Below are 16,821 nucleotides of genomic sequence, written 5' to 3'. Positions count from 1 at the left end.
GGTCAGAAGTTTACATACACTCAATTAGTATTTGGTAGCCTTGCCTTTAAATTGTTTAACTTGGGTCAAACATTTGGTGTAACCTTCCACAAGCTTCCCACAATAAATTGGGTGAATTTTGGCACATTCCTCCTGACAGAGCTGGTGTAACTTAGTCAGGTTTGTAGGCCTCCTTGCTCGCACATGCTTTTTCAGTTCTGCCCACAAATTTTCATTGAGGTCAGGGCTTTGTGATGGCCACTTCAATACCTTGACTTTGTTGTCCTTAAGCCATTTTTCCACAACTTTGGAAGTATGCTTGGGGTCGTTGTCCATTTAGAAGACCCATTTGCGACCAAGCTTTAACTTTCTGACTGATATCTTGAGATGTTGCTTCAATATATCCACATAATTTTCCAGCCTCATGATGCCATCTATTTTGTGAAGTGCACCAATCCCTCCTGCAGCAAAGCACCCCCACAACATGATGCTGCCACCCCCATGCTTCACGGTTGAGATGGTGTTCTTTGGCTTGCAAGCCTCCCCCTTTTTCCTCCAAACGTCGTTATGATGGTTATTAAGGCCATACAGTTCTATTTTTGTTTCATCAGACAAAAGGACATTTCTCAAAAAAGTTCGATCTTTGTCCCCATGTGCAGTTGCAAACCGTAGTCTGGCATTTTTATGGTGGTTTTGGAGCAGTGGCTTCTTCCTTGCTGAGCGGCCTTTCAGATTATGTCGATATAGGACTCGTTTTACTGTGGATATAGATACTTTTGTACCTGTTTCCTCCAGCATCTTCAAGGTCCTTTGCTGTTGTTCTGGAATTGATTTGCACGTTTCACACCAAAGTACGTTCATCTCTAGGAGACAGAACCCCTCTCCGTCCTGAGCGGTATGACGGCTGCGTGGTCCCATGGTGTTTATACTTGCATACTATTGTTTGTACAGATGAACGTGGTACCTTCAGGCATTTGGAAATTGCTCCCAAGTATGAACCAGACTTGTGGAGGTCTACAATGTTTTTTCTGATATCTTGGCTGATTTCTTTGGATTTTCCCATGATGTCAAGCAAAGAGGCACTGAGTTTGAAGGTAGGCCTTGAAATACATCCACAGATACACCTCCAATTGACTCAAATGATGTCAATGACCCTATTAGAAGCTTCTAAAGCCATGACATAATTTTGTGGAATTTTCCAAGCTGTTTAAAGGCACAGTCAACTTAATGTATGTAAACTTCTGACCCACTGGAATTGTGATACAGTGAATTATAAGTGAAATAATCTGTCTGTAAACAATAGTTGGAAAAATGACTTGTGTCATGCACAAAGTAGATGTCCTAACCGACTTGCCAAAACTATAGTTTGTGAACAAGAAATTTGTGAAGTGGTTGAAAAACTTGTTTTAATGACTCCAACCTAAGTGTATGTAAACTTCCGACTTCAACTGTATGTAGCCCATATATCTGATGCTGTCTGGAACAAAAGAAGGACATGTTGCAGCCGTATCATTTGATTGATTGATGCCAGCAATCATTTGGCTTCCCTTGATAAAAAAATAAATAATTATTAGCCAATCAGCGTTGAGCTGAGCTCAACTGTGGGTTGTCCTGGCGCAGCAAAACGCCTCCCAAGGGAGGCCAGTTTGGATTTGCCTTCCCACCAACAAATCTCATCTTCGGCAAAACGTCATCATTGTTGGTAAACACTTGTCTGTTCCTGGTTTGCTTGTGTTGATGTCCTGCAGTAGCGAGCTTTCTAAATCGTCCCTTTCCTCAGCCATGGATGGAGAGGAGGATCTGGACTTGTGGTTTTAACTTAATCCTATGTTCAGGCTAAATGATTATCATGGCGATTCTGATGTCAACATAAATTAATATATTGTGCCACTGGCCTTTGAGGCTGCTGCCTACATACAGACTTGAAATCATTGGCCACTTTAATAAATGGATCACCTGTCACTTTAATAATGCCACTTTAATAACATTTACATATCTTGCATTACTCATCTCATATGTATATACTGTATTTTATACCATCTATTGCATCTTGCCTATGCCGCTCTGTCATTGCTCATCCATATATTTATATATATATTTTCTTAATCCATTCCTTTACTTAGATTTGTGTGTATTAGGTAGTTGTTGAGGAATTGTTAGATTATATGTTAGATATGAATTGATAGATATTGCTACTCTGTCGGAATGAGAAGCACAAGCATTTCGCTACACTCGCAATAACATCTGCTAACCATGTGTATGTGACCAATAAAATAATACGATTTGATTTGATTGAAGTTCAATATGTAGGCTAGTATAGGCTCACATTAACTAGCTAGCAAACTTAGCTGGTTCATTGTTGCCCATGCGAGGAAGTTAGGTTAGCATGCATTTTAGCTAGGTAGCCTATGAAAATAAAAACTAAAAGTGTACTGTATAACAGAGCCATGGACCATTTTGCCAACATGAACGAGAGGAGGATGGCATTGGCGTTCAACTAGTCTACAAGTAGGATGAGTCCACTTTTAAAAAAAATGATGGCACACACACACACACACAAATAAGTACGATGGACAGTCACATGATATTTAGCAACATTAAGTTTGTTTTCAGTGTATTAAACTAAGCATCTATAGCCTTGTGGATTTGATTATGTTTAAATGTTTAAGTTAAATGGTGCTGGAATAGCGGAGGCAGGGCTCCTGTTGTCTCTGTGCTGACTTGCGGTAACTCTGTGGTTCTAAATCACTAGTTGTTTAGTAAACTGTCAAACGTGAACTTGTTTGACCACGCTGCAGGCCATATACTGTAGCTGTTTGTAACATACAATATTTGCTTTGTGGGATTGGCCAGACAGATGTTGCTCTCTGGTTTTGTGATGAAACAAACGTATGTGTAGTTGAATTTATTCCGCCACTGTGTGAATGTTTTCTTTATGTTGTCACAGCCTTATTGTGTATTACAGTGGCGTTTAAAGGAATGTGTTATAGAGAAAACAAGGCAAATATCACAACATAGGTTGTAATATGGCTCTTTTACTGGCTTGGCTCCCTCAGTGATTTAACCTACACACCACTACTGCTCTCACTGCTTTTTATTTTCCTCCCCTGGAGGGCCTCATCTTCCTCTACTCCTTATTACCCCTGTCTTCTTATCATTGTTCCCTCCCCTCTTTCAGGTTTCTGAGCTCAGCTGGGTTTATAGGACTCAGTGCCAGAGCAGGTTGGTAGGATCTCTGTGTGTGTGTGTGTGTGTTAGTGTGCGTGTTTTTTTTATCAGAGGAGAGGAGTGTGCTTATCTCCATGACTACTGCCAACTGGAGCCTGTCTGGCTGTGGGAGTTCAGTCTACCCTGACAGCTAGCAGACCTGTTGAATCAAATAACCCTTAGACACAATTTTAGGGATTGAAATGTAGAGACACACGCACATGCACGCACACTTAATGAGTATAAACCAGGTAATTTAGCAACCCTGTTGAACCGATCTAGAGGGTTAAACACAGAGATTAGAATTAGCTTATTTTGGCGTTTGGGTGAGGCCACGGACTGGTCCCACTATTATTTTTCTCTGTATCTTCATTGCCCTTTATCCTTCTCTCACTCTATCCTTCGCTCACTCTGTCTCTATCTCCATTAACCTTTCCCTCCCTTCCTCTGTCTCTCTCACGTTTAGCAAAGACAAAGCCATCATTGTTACCATGGCGATAGTGTTCGTCTGACCCTCTTTCCCTGATGAGCTCTAATAGTTAATTGGTGACCCAGAATGCTTCAGAGGTGTCTGTCCCCTAACACCCCCTCCCCCACATACACACACACACACACACACACACCCCTCCTACCCCCTCCACTCTGGCCTTACCTCAACGTCCCGTAGAGCATTTTATTGGGTACAGGACCTGTTGACAGGGCTGAATATACCTTTGAGTTCAGTTATGGGTTATGTTGTAAATCTCTCACACTGATTACAGATCTTTTAGCTTGCCTTGTAGTATCATGTGACGTGTGGAGCATGTTGGATGTGTATTTGCCCCATGCCCCAGGACTACCTGACATGATGACTCCTTGCTGTCCCCAGTCCACCTGGCCGTGCTGCTGCTCCAGTTTCAACTGTTCTGCCTTATTATTATTCGAACATGCTGGTCATTTATGAACATTTGAACATCTTGGCCATTTCTGTTATAATCTCCACCCGGCACAGCCAGAAGAGGACTGGCCACCCCACATATGCTCTCTCTAATTCTCTCTTTCTTTCTCTCTCTCGGAGGACCTGAGCCCTAGGACCATGCCCCAGGACTACCTGACATGATGACTCCTTGCTGTCCCCAGTCCATCTGACCGTGCTGCTGCTCCAGTTTCAACTGTTCTGCCTTATTATTATACAACCATGCTGGTCATTTATGAACATTTGAACATCTTGGCCATGTTCTGTTATAATCTCCACCCGGCACAGCCAGAAGAGGACTGGCCACCCCACATAGCCTGGTTCTTCTCTAGGTTTCTTCCTAGGTTTTGGCCTTTCTAGGGAGTTTTTCCTAGCCACCGTGCTTCTACACCTGCATTGCTTGCTGTTTGGGGTTTTAAGCTGGGTTTCTGTACAGCACTTTGTGATATCAGCTGATGTACGAAGGGCTATATAAATAAATTTGATTTGATTTGATATTTGTGTGTGTTGCGGGTTTGTACAGTAACATCACAGAAATATAGCACCCTGCTAAAATTAGGTTCAGTGTGAGATGAGAGTTTGATCCTTGATCTCAGAACTCGTGGCCTTTAAGACTGGGTTAGTGTGTGTGGAGATCAATAACCCCAAATGTTGGTTAGGTGCACCCATTGAATTGTTTGGAGCATATTTAGTGTGTGACTTTCTTTCTTTTTATACAGTTTACCCTCTGTTAGCCAGAACCTCAACAAAAAATGTTGGGTTTGCGTCAGCTCATGGTTTTTACTACATAAAGATCATTAAGCGACACACTTGGAACTTTGTTTTCACCCCCATTAACATGTTCTCTGAAATCCATTTTTAATAATGGGAAATTATTTATGATGATTATCACTTTGGCTTCAGCATCAGGTGTTAACGAATTGTACTGTTTTCCCCTGGTGTCTGTCGATTAATCTCTGCCAGTCTCAATGCATGATCCTCAGTCAATAACTCCATCTGATTGGCTGATTTGCCTCACCTTTGACTGCTGCCCTCTGCTACTTCCTGTCTGCTGCGCCTCACCTCTGGTCTCCCTCTCTCTGCAGGTAGGACAGGTGTGCTGGACGATCTCCTGCCAGAGTTTGATGTGGAGATTATACCAGGTACGGCTGCTTGCCTCCTCATTCGCTGGCCACGGTCTGTCACTGTCTGTCTGTCTTTCTGTTAGTCTGTGTGTGATTATGCCTTCCTTACCTGTTCCCCTTGGTGACATCACCTGCTCTGGCTCTGCTTACCTGTCATCGCAACCCCCCCATGCTGCTCTCTCACTGTCCAATCATCTTCTGGGAATCTTGATTGCTTTAACAACTGCAGAGGAAAGAACCAATGTGGCCTCATCTTATATTCTGCCTCTGCGCAGTCATGCATTAACTCACTCTCACTAGCTAGGTTTCTGTCCAATTTGCGACATATTTTCATGCGAATCTTCAAAAATCTGCATAAAATAATATTTATTTATTTATAAAGCCCTTTTTACATCAGCAGATGTCACAAAGTGCTTATACAGAAACCCAGCCGAAAACCCCAAACAGCAAGCAATGCAGATGTAAAAGCACAGTGGCTAGGAAAAACGCCCTAGAAAGGCTTGAGCCTAAGAAGAAACCTAGAGAGGAACCAGGCTCTGAGGGGTGGCCAGTCCCCTTCTGGCTGTGCCGGGTGGAGATTATAAGAGTACATGGCCATTATAGGCCAGATCGTTCTTCAAGACGTTCAAACATTCATAGATGACCAGCAGAACCAAATAATAATCACAGTGGTTGTAGAGGGTCAATGCAATACCTATGGAGTAAATGTCAGATTTTATAGCCAAGCATCGATCATCATGTCACCAGAATAAGACCCTCGATATATATTGGAAAGGAGCATCAAGCTCATCACGTGCACTATCACCAGCCTGTGAAGTTAATCTTAACTTATTTCATCTGTAGCCTAATAAACTGCATGGTTTCCCGAGTTGTAGTGAAGGACCACACAACATATCTTGTGACTCCATGTTACTTCAATACAGTTGAAGTCGGAAGTTTACATACACTTAGGTTGGAGTCATTAAAACTCATTTTTCAACCACTCCACAAATTTCTTGTTAACAAACTATAGTTTTGGCAAGTCGGTTAGGACATCTACTTTGTGCATGACACAAGTAATTTTTCCAACACTTGTTTACAGACAGATTATTTTACTTATAATTCACTGTATCACAATTCCAGTGGGTCAGAAGTTTACATACACTAAGTTGACTGTGCCTTTAAACAGATTGGAAAATTCCAGAAAATTATGTCATGGCTTTAGAAGCTTCTGATAGGCTAATTGACATCATTTGAGTCAATTGGAGGTGTACCTGTGGATGTATTTCAAGGCCTACCTTCAAACTCGGAAAAAAATTGTAGACCACCAGTCTGGTTCATCCTTGGGAGCAATTTCCAAACGCCTGAAGGTACCACGTTCATCTGTACAAACAATAGTATGCAAGTATAAACACCATGGGACCACACAGCTGTCATACCGCTCAGGAAGGAGACACGTTCAGTCTCCTAGAGATGAACGTACTTTGGTGCGAAAGTGCAAATCAATCCCAGAACAACAGCAAAGGACCTTGTGAAGATGCTGGAGGAAACAGGTACAAAAGTATCTATATCCACAGTAAAACGAGTCCTATATCGACATAACCTGAAAGGTCGCTCAGCAAGGAAGAAGCCACTGCTCCAAAACAACAATTAAAAAGCCAGACTATGGTTTGCAACTGCATATGTGGACAAAGATCGTGCATATGGGGACAAAGATAGAACTGTTGGGCCATAATGACCATCATTACGTTTGGAGGAAAAAGGGGGAGGCTTGCAAGCCGAAGAACACCATCTCAACCGTGAAGCATGGGGGTGGCAGCATCATGTTGTGGGGGTGCTTTGCTGCAGGAGGAACTGGTGCACTTCACAAAATAGATGGCATCACGAGGTAGGAAAATGATGTGGATATATTAAAGCAACATCTCAAGACATCAGTCAGGAAGTTAAAGATTGGTCGCAAATGGGTCTTCCAAATGGACAATGACCCCAAGCATACTTCCAAAGTTGTGTCAAAATGGCTTAAGGACAACAAAGTCAAGGTATAGCTAGCCATTACAAAGCCCTGACCTCAATCCTAAAGAACATTTGTGGGCAGAACTGAAAAAGTGTGTGCGAGCAAGGAGGCCTACAAACCTGACTCAGTTACACCAGCTCTGTAAGGAGGAATGGCCCAAAATGTATTGTGGGAAGCTTGTGGAAGGCTACACCAAACATTTGACCCAAGTTAAACAATTTAAAGGCAATGCTACCAAATACTAATTGAGTGTATGTAAACTTCTGACCCACTGGGAATGTGATGAAAGAAATAAAAGCTGAAATAAATCATTCTCTCTGCTATTATTCTGACATTTCACATTCTTAAAATAAAGTGGAGATCCTAACTGGCCTAAGACATGAAATGTTTACTAGGATTACATGTCAGGAAGTGTGAAAAACTGACTTCAAATGTACATGATTATTATATCAATATTTGCTCATAAAGGCGTTTCCACTGCCATTGCTCGCAATAATTAATTTTACCGACACAAAGAGATCCCACCATGTCGAGCAAACAAATTATCTGTCGGCATTTATAAAATAGAAGCCTTCCTGTCCCAATCATATTCTTACTACAGTACTAAATGCATGGAGTGTATTTAATACCTCGCCTCAATGGAGCAGAATTATTCACAAGAACCCCCCCCCCCTCTCTCTGAAGAGGTCCACTTGGGATGTGTTTTTTCACAAGGGGCTCACTGAAGTATTGACATTTTCATTTCTGCTTACGCCCTGACGAATTCATCATTAGTGTTGAGAGCCTTGTCGTGCAGCCAGCAAGCTCTGCCTCTCTACACCCAGAGTGTTGGGGGGTTAATATGACCTTTCATGTCAATGGTTCCTATAGACAGAGATGCAGAAGATGTAACTTGAGTGAGTCACATGTAGTTACTAACTCAAGTAACAAGATGTGTATATCTACTGTTTGTGGGATCTGTAGTCTTATTCATCTCTGTGTTCGTGTTCCAGAGTGGACGTTTGTGGGATCTGTAGTCCTGGGCAGTATCTTGTTCCTTTTGTTGATGGGGATCTGCTGGTGTCAGTGCTGCCCTCACTCCTGCTGCTGCTACCTCCGCTGCTGCTGCTGCCCCGACACCTGCTGCTGCCCACGTCACCGTGAGTAACACACACACGCGCACAAACACATAACTACAAACACACACAGTCTTACATTCACTTGCTTACCTTTTAAAAAGTTTAGGATTTTAATATTATTTGTCATTGTTTTCCAGTCTATGAGGCAGGGAAGATGGCAAAGAGTGGCCAGCCCCCCCAGATTGCTGTGTACCCCCCCTACTATATCCCTGGGGTCCCCACCATGGTCCCCTTTGCCCCTCCGTCCCTCGCGGACCCTAAGATGCTCTCCTTCCCATCAGTGGAGAAGAACCTAGCTGGGGGTGAGTGACCCGACCCACACCTGCGCTCGTCCTTTCAGTCTGCAGGACTTGGACAAGCCATTCTGCTTTGTGGGAAATTTAGTTTTGCATGATATATCACAGTAACATGAACTACCATTTGTAGAGGGTCATATGAGTTAACTAACCCTCTTCTTATGTCACTCTTCATTTTCTGTCTCTAAACTGGGTGGAGTTGTCTATGACCAGACGTGTGTGTGTGGGTGGGTGACTGGGTGTGTGTGCATGGGTGCATTCATACGCTCATGTGGGGGTGTGTGTGCATGGGTGCATTCATACGCTCATGTGGGGGTGTGTGTGCATGGGTGCATTCATACGCTCATGTGGGGGTGTGTGTGCGTGTGTGTTTTTCTGTGTTTTTGTTTGTGTAATTGGGTTTTTACTGTGCCCATAGTGGCTTTTATCCTTGATATAAGTGTGTGTGGGTGTGTGCGTCTGTGTCTACAGTACGCAGTGGCTATCGTCTCCAGCCCAGTCACAGTCAGAACTCTATGAAGGTTCTGTACTACGTGGAGAAGGAGCTGGGACAGTTTCCCTCTGCCAAGATGGCTCCTCCACAATGTAAGCCTGTATGGAGTCAGTAGTTTTTCTATAATCGCCACGCGTGCATATCTGTGTATTTGTCTCGGTCTGTGTTTAATGTGTGTGTTTGTATGTAAGTGTCTTAGATAGTGCTTGTGTAAAGGTTTGTGTCCTCTTCATCAGAAACCCTCCGTTACATTCTCCATTAACTATTGATTTCGCCATTAATAACAAACTAACCCTAAATACACTGAATGTCATTAATTCCATCTACTGAGAGAATCCATTTGTGTTGAATCAGTCAAATGTTGTTTGGTAACCATTTTAAGGACTACTTATAAACTGCTTATAAACCATTATTAAATTATTTATCATCCATTTGTAAACTTATCAACATTAGTAAGTACAGCACATTTTTGGGACGATGTTATCTGTATTATCATAATGTTTATAAGAAGGTTTTTAAGTAGATAATCAAATAGTAATACCATCAGTATACACAGACCATTGGGTTGGCGATTTGACTCTAGATGAAAGACATCAGTGCTCTGTATTGATTGGACTGTTGCATTTTAATCTGATACTATTAGATGGCATGGTTCTCTATTTCACATGAAAGTTCATTTCCATACCAGTAATGTAAGAAGTTTTAGTAATTGTTTGTAAGCACACATTTATTTATGAATTGCCGTGGAAAGCATCTTGTCATTGGAAATTCCAATAAGGCGGAGGAAGACGGACCTTTTTGGCTGGTGTGTTCCACGGAACGCATACCCATTCTATGTATTCTGTTTCTATGGGTGGCATGTTGTAATTTCATAATTGGCTCAGATTCCTTCTATAATGTCTCTCCCAAGATGTAAACTAAGAGCAACATACCATGAGAGCCATCAGCAAAAGCATTTCCTTTGAAAATTGGCGGTCTGTATTTACACTATGGCTATCAGATGTTATTTGCATTAGTTTTGGTGAAATTTGATGATGTGTCTGTGACTTGATTAGGAGTCTTGATGCATAGTGATGATGGTGGTGTACTGTCGATGCCGTAGATTAGTCCAGATTCAAAATACTATTGTAAAAACTTTTCTTGAAATCAGTAAAAGTCTCTATAGTGATGTGTTGTCCCAGCAGCCAGTAGCCTATCAGAGCTCAGCTCTCTGCATGAGGGAGGGGACACGGATTTCCGGCAAACCTATCGGACAGTCCAGATGAAAGCTCTCCCGCCCATCGCCGACCTAGATGACCAATCAGAACTCATGGCAGCTCCCATGCACAACAGTCGTCGACCCAGGCATTACCGTGGCAACGACACGGATGAGGAACAAAACAGCAGGTACCACTGAGTGTGACTGTAACTCTATGACTGTGTGAGGACTGTCTCTACAGTACTCAAGATACGTTGTGTGTGTGTGTGAGAGAAAGAGAAGAGGATGTTGTATATGTATTGTATACTGTATTCCTGATTATCTTCTATTTAGTGTAGGACAAAAAATGTAGTTAGCACTGTGCATCTGTTATGTACTCTGATCCCCTGTCTTCCCTGTGTTTCAGGTGGAACCCTCGCTCTGTGCACCTGGAGAGGAAGACATTGGGCACCAGGGGGCGTACCGGCTCTCTGGATGAGTTGGAGGAGTTTTCTATGTCCTACGGCCCCCGTGTCTGGAGGGGCGAGCCCCGAGACCAGGACACGGACTACGACCTGGCGCTACAGGTGCGAGAGCACTACCCTCCCTACTGGGACCACAGACCCCCTCGCCGTTTTCATGGAGACCGGGACAACAACAGGCACCCCCGCCGCAGCCCCCCTCCCTCGCCGCAGAAGAAGAGGAGGGACACGTGGGATGGCGATCGCGATCGCCCCCACCAGCACACCCATGGGGAGAGGGGTTACGATTACACTTTTCTCAATGACCTATTGGAGCATAAGGAGAGGGGGAGGGCAGGGGAGAGGAGCGAGAGAGGAAAGGGGCGGGCTGACGAGGATAGTGACACTCCTTCCAAGGCCAGTTCGAAGGGCAAGGGCAGTGATGGTTTCTACAGACAGTCGTCTAGCAACCGGCCCGAGGATGAGGACTCTTTACCTCCGTACTCAGAGCAGAAGGTGGAAAGGTATCAGACGATCAACCCAACCGCTGAACGTAGCCGCACTGTCGAACCGCCCTCAGAACGGTACCGGTCCACTGACCCATCCATGCAACCGTTCTCCTACACCCGTCCCCTTAAAGGACTAGCACACACCGTACAGGGGTACCGAGAGGATAGGGACAAGAACCGAAATATGGTGAGTTACCTGTAGGAGGATCAAGTTTAAGAACCCCTCCCTCTTAGGTTGTCACAGATAGAAGAGCTCAGACGTAGCAAGCCTAGCAACTCTAACAGTCTGCATACCCATCCCAGTGTCTTAGTATTACACCAACTGGCCATGGTTAGCGTCTTTATTTTATATCCGTGGGTGTTGTACATACTTTTCTTAAAAGTATTTAATGTTGATTGATTGTTATGTGAAAAAAAGAGTCAAAGCACTATTTTGATGTCATTTTGATCTATTTTGTAAATAATGTCATGTTTAATGCTTTATTTTAAAGGAAAAATCTTAATGCCAACAAGAATGTATGTTACTGGATGTGATTGTATCGTTCTTGTGGAACTCAGACATTACTAACAAACCATGACCTGCATGATTGGTGTGGATCCCTTCACTGACCAGGCCTGACTAATCGAGCATGAGCAACATGATTGCAGGGTATCTAACGTGTGGCTCTTGGTGTATTTCTTTAACAGACCCCTGCTCTGAGCAGAGACTCTCTCGTAGTTTGATACACCAGAGAGAACCCAAGCCCGTGCCTGCACAGCACTGCACTGCCAATATTGAGAATCACACGTCACTCACTTAAAACATCATGCATCCCTTAAAATATCATGCATCAGCTTGGTAGAGACTAACTGCACATCAGGCATCAACCACATGGAGAGAGGCGTACCCAATAGAAGGCTTCTTTCCACAGAAGGAGTGGAAGGCACCTTGCAGGGATCATAAAAAGACAATGGAATGTGCATTGTTTATGCATGAATTGAGGAACATTTGGAAAATATTATTGTATGTGTGTTTAGCGTGCACGCATATATACCATTTGAATGGGTATGGGTGCAGCGTGTGTGTATGTGCACCGTTTGCCCATATTCAGGTTAATCTGTCATCTCAAACCAAGCATTCTACAGAGCAGTCCCCCTCTCTCACCTACACAACATGGTTACAGTTCCCATAAAGTTACCCTGACAACAATGATGCAATTAGGGGTATTTGTATGTATTGATGGGTATTATTAGGTGTGGGGGAGAGTTGGGACAAGGGGTTAGAAAAAGGTAGGTAAAGAAGTCATCAAAGAAACTTAATAGGATCATTATGTAAAAGTGCTGGATTGTTTCAGAAATGATCTATATTCACCAATTGGTCATTATAATTATACCTCCAATACCCCATGCCAACAATGTTATCACGCTATAGGAAACACAAAATAGGTGTCAATTGGGCCTATAAAATGGCAACTCAGGTTCACCTGTCTTCATTGTGTGTGTGTGTGTGTGTGTGTGTGTGTGTGTGTGTGTCATATACTGTACCTACTGAGCTTGAATTTGTATTACAGATTTGCAACTGAACTGTAATGCTATTCTGTATTAGCCCACAGTATTGAACTGTGGTTTGAAACTGCCATTCAGCCAGAGCAGACGTTTCTATTCCTCTTGTTTGACATTGATGATTTTGATAAACACCTGTTGCCTATCTTAGATTGTGCCATTGTGTGTGATTATTACATCATGTTATGTGTGTGTACATTGGATATGGAGTGTGTGTATCTTATCGCTTATCTATGTTAACTGCTTAATACACACACAGCGCTTGCTAACAACTTTCTTCACACACACACAAGCACAACAGATTCACAACTCTTAACACCCTTCTCTGACAATGACCATTCATTTTCACACATACACAGGTGAAACAACGAACAATTTATACCATATCTCTTATTCCCCAAGACACATACTGTATCTGTGGCTGAAATACAGTGAGCTCCAAAAGTATTGGGACAGTGACATTTTTCTTAGTTTTTTGCTCTGTACTTCAGCAATTTGGATTTGAAAAGATACTGTGTCTGAGGTTAAAATGCAGACTGGCAGTTTTAATTTGAGGGCATTTTGATTCATATGGTGTGAACTGTTTAGAAATTATAGCACTTTTTGTACATGGTCCCCCCCCCCCCCCCCCCCCATTTTATATTCACAATATATTCAGGATAATAATAATAATAATCTGATAATAATAGATAGGAATATGGGACCAAATACTAAACTTTTGACTACTTTAATTAATAGACATAAGTAAATTTGTTCCATTACTTTTGGTCCCATATAATTTGGGGATCATGTACAAAAAGCTCAGTAATTTCTAAACAGTTTACCTGAAAATACCCTCAAATTAAAGCTGCCAGTCTGCACTTTAACCTAATAGTCATTGTATCATTTCAAATCCAAAATGCTGGAGTACAGAGCCAAATCAACAACCAAAAATGTAACTGTCTCAATAGTTTGGAGCTCACTGTATCTGTCCCTTCTGAATGTGGGACAACACTGAACATTGAACAATATGTTGACCATGACAAGGGGAAATGGAGTGTAGCAGGAAATATGACAGGATTCTAGATTCCACAAGTCAGACCAAGATGCATCCTTTCCAGGATGACATCACAATACCAGGAAGGAAGCTTTCGCTTCACTATCTGGTCTTCACAGATGCAGAATCCCTCTTCAATGTAAAATTGAGTGCTCTGCATTTATAAAACATTTTTCACAAGGTCTCAAAGTGCTTTACTTTGAGTCCAGAAGAGCTCTTGAGAGTGGAACTAAAGTTGGCATGTTGTTGTGTTGAGTGAATTGCTTACATGTTGGAGAGAAAGGGGGAAAACTATTAACACAAAAGCACTCCCACCCTTGTTTAACGTTACCATCCTTCAATGCTGGGGCATGTCCAAACTTCATAGAGTGACTGTCTACCGGTATGAATAGAGCCTTACAAATAATACCACCCACCAACAACCTTCCTTCCTTTCAGAGCAACATAACCGTGACCTCTCCACAGTGCTGTGGCCTGGGCCCTTTTCTCCCTGCCTGTTTTGTGTGTCGAAAGACTGTTGACATGGAATTCCCACCCTGCCGAGAGTACAAACAAGCTTGGCATTAAGACACAAACCCAGGACAGGACAGACACTGAAGAGGAGATAGCTGGGGCCCCTTTATAGTACATCATATTGCTGAGTTGAATAGGCTAGCTGACAGTCCACGACTACTGCACACTATGCTGATACATCCATCTAATGTTGTAAATTAAGTTATGGTCACTGTACTGGAGCCTACCCAACATATCTTTCTATATAAATTGATATATAGAAAGATCACCACTTTTACTATAGGCCTATAGAAAAAGATATCTGATTTTCTCAAGGCACTGTGTAAAAGGAATTTCCAGAGGGGTTATCTTGTTAAGATAATCAATTTTAAAGTCCTAGATCTATTTTCCCAAACTATTTGATACATTTAGTCCTACATGTATTTCAAAACTATTGTCCATGTGCACGAGTCTTCCATACGCACCTGCATTGTGTTGCACCTGTTACGGCTCGAGGCGGGTTCAACGATGTCACCTGACGCTGGGGTTGGGATTGGGCACGCGCCGACGGATTTTGCCTGGTAAAGTTGCCTTGGCACCTGGTGTGTATTCATTACGTCTTGCAACATAAATCGTTTACCGTTTAAGAACCAAACAGAGCCAACGGAACGAAACGGAGAGGGACCGACTAGAATTTGTCCAATACAAACTCTGGTTTTCGTTTCAAAAACGTGATCCATTTCGTGTAAATGGTTTGATTCGTTTAGCAACAGAATCGGCGTAATGAATACACCCCATGTGTTTTGGGTAATCGTTTCACCGCAAAATAAATGTATTTGAAGGACTATTTACATAAAATGAAGTGCGCTTATGAAGCCTTGCGTCGACTAATGTCATGGTTTTATCAAATTGTTAGTTTATTTCTGTATCGATTGACTAAAAGTTAGTCGTCTTTTATAGGGTTCGGTTCTGGAATTATAGAAGAGCTCAGACGTAGCAAGCAAGCCTTATAATGGGGCTGTGGAGATATTGTAATAGAGCAGTGAAGATTATTAAGTAATAATGAAACTGTAGCTTGTGATGTAATAAGGGGCTGTGGCAATTGTAATATCATGATGTGGAAATTGTGCTGTCATAATGGGAATATGACAATTGTGACCATAATGGAGCAGCAGAGGTGGAATGTGATGTCATAATTGTATAGGGATACCATAATAAGGCTTTGAAAATTGTACGATGTCATAGTGGTTCTGTGGAGATTGTGATGTCATAGTGTTGCTGTGGAGGTTGTGATGTCATAATGGTGCTGTGGCGATTGTGATGTCATTGAGGTGCTGTGGAGATTGGGACAACAATATTATAAGGGAGCTATGTGTGTCTAGTGATAATAATGCTCCCATTATCCTCCTGCTGTGGCCTATCAGGCTGCTCTGCAGCTGGGCCAGGACCAGCCAATGACTGTCCAGACCGCCAGCGCACTGTTCGCACCGTCATCCAGAAGAGGGTACCTGTACCCCCTCTATATAGCCTCGTTATTGTTATGTTATTGTGTTACTTTTTATTATATTTTACTTTAGTTTATTTGGTAAATATTTTCTTAACTCTTCTTGAACTGCACTGTTGGTTAAGGGCTTGTAAGTAAGAATTTCACGGTAAGGTCTACACTTGTTGTATTTGGCGCATGTGAAAAAGTTTGATTTGATTTAGTATGTCTCCACAAACTGTCTGTCTGTCTTTGGAAGAGAAGTGAAGATAATGGGTTCGTAAACCAAAATGATTAAAAGGATTATGCTGTAATTAGGTGACTCAGCTAATTGACTGTGTGATATTAGATTGCTTCTTGTGTAAATATTTTATGTCTGGATTTTAATGATTTGTATGTATACCTGTACAGATTTAGAGCTTTAACAGTACCTACACTCCCCCGCGTATTTATTTGGACAGTGAAGCTATAACTTTGAATTTGGCTCTATACTCTAGCAGTTTGGATTTGAGATCAAATGTTTTATGAGGCAACATTACAGAATGTATTTGTTTTACTGTTTAGAAACGAATGCCCTTAATGTATCTAGTCTCCCCATTTAAAGGTGTCTTAAGTATTTGAACAAATTCACTTATAGTGTATAAAATGTTGTCAAATGTTTGTATTTGGCCGCATATTCCTAGCACAAAATGACTACATCAAGTTTGTGACTACACACTTGTTCGATGCATTTGGCAGTTTGTTTTGGTTATGTTTTCAGATTATGTTGTTTCTTAACAGTTCTACTGTTAGCATGATTACGGATAATCCTGAATGATTCGTGAATAATGATGAGTGAGAAAGTTACAGATGCAAAAAGATCATTCCCCCAAAACATGCTAACCTCTCATTATTACCATTACATTAGCAGGGGAGGTTAGTATTTTTGGGGGGTGTATGATATTTATGCCTTTAAC

At 42.1% G+C, this 16,821-nt stretch overlaps 1 protein-coding gene across 6 annotated transcripts in view; it reads left to right on the top strand.

Annotated features, from left to right (window-relative positions):
* Positions 1–13,004, top strand: part of LOC109871180 (immunoglobulin-like domain-containing receptor 2) — a 30,464-nt gene extending 17,460 nt beyond the window's left edge. Inside the window, exons 4-10 of one of the 6 annotated variants that reach the window (XM_020462004.2) lie at positions 5,227–5,283; positions 8,251–8,397; positions 8,514–8,678; positions 9,144–9,257; positions 10,350–10,551; positions 10,770–11,499; positions 12,000–13,004. In XM_020462004.2, the coding sequence (XP_020317593.1) occupies positions 5,227–5,283; positions 8,251–8,397; positions 8,514–8,678; positions 9,144–9,257; positions 10,350–10,551; positions 10,770–11,499; positions 12,000–12,035 (1,451 nt within the window). In that variant the 3' untranslated portion in view covers positions 12,036–13,004. Of the gene's footprint in view, positions 1–5,226; positions 5,284–8,250; positions 8,398–8,513; positions 8,679–9,143; positions 9,258–10,346; positions 10,552–10,769 lie in introns of all 6 variants that reach the window. The other 5 variants (XM_020462003.2, XM_020462005.2, XM_020462006.2 and 2 more) reach the window with 5 other exon arrangements.
* Positions 13,005–16,821: the final 3,817 nt, after the last annotated feature.

This window comes from Oncorhynchus kisutch, linkage group LG26, assembly GCF_002021735.2.
Source record: "Oncorhynchus kisutch isolate 150728-3 linkage group LG26, Okis_V2, whole genome shotgun sequence".
In the NCBI taxonomy this organism is placed as follows: Eukaryota; Metazoa; Chordata; class Actinopteri; order Salmoniformes; family Salmonidae; genus Oncorhynchus; species Oncorhynchus kisutch.
Note: the sequence above shows the minus strand (reverse complement) of the source record. Positions and strands in the feature narration are given on the sequence as shown.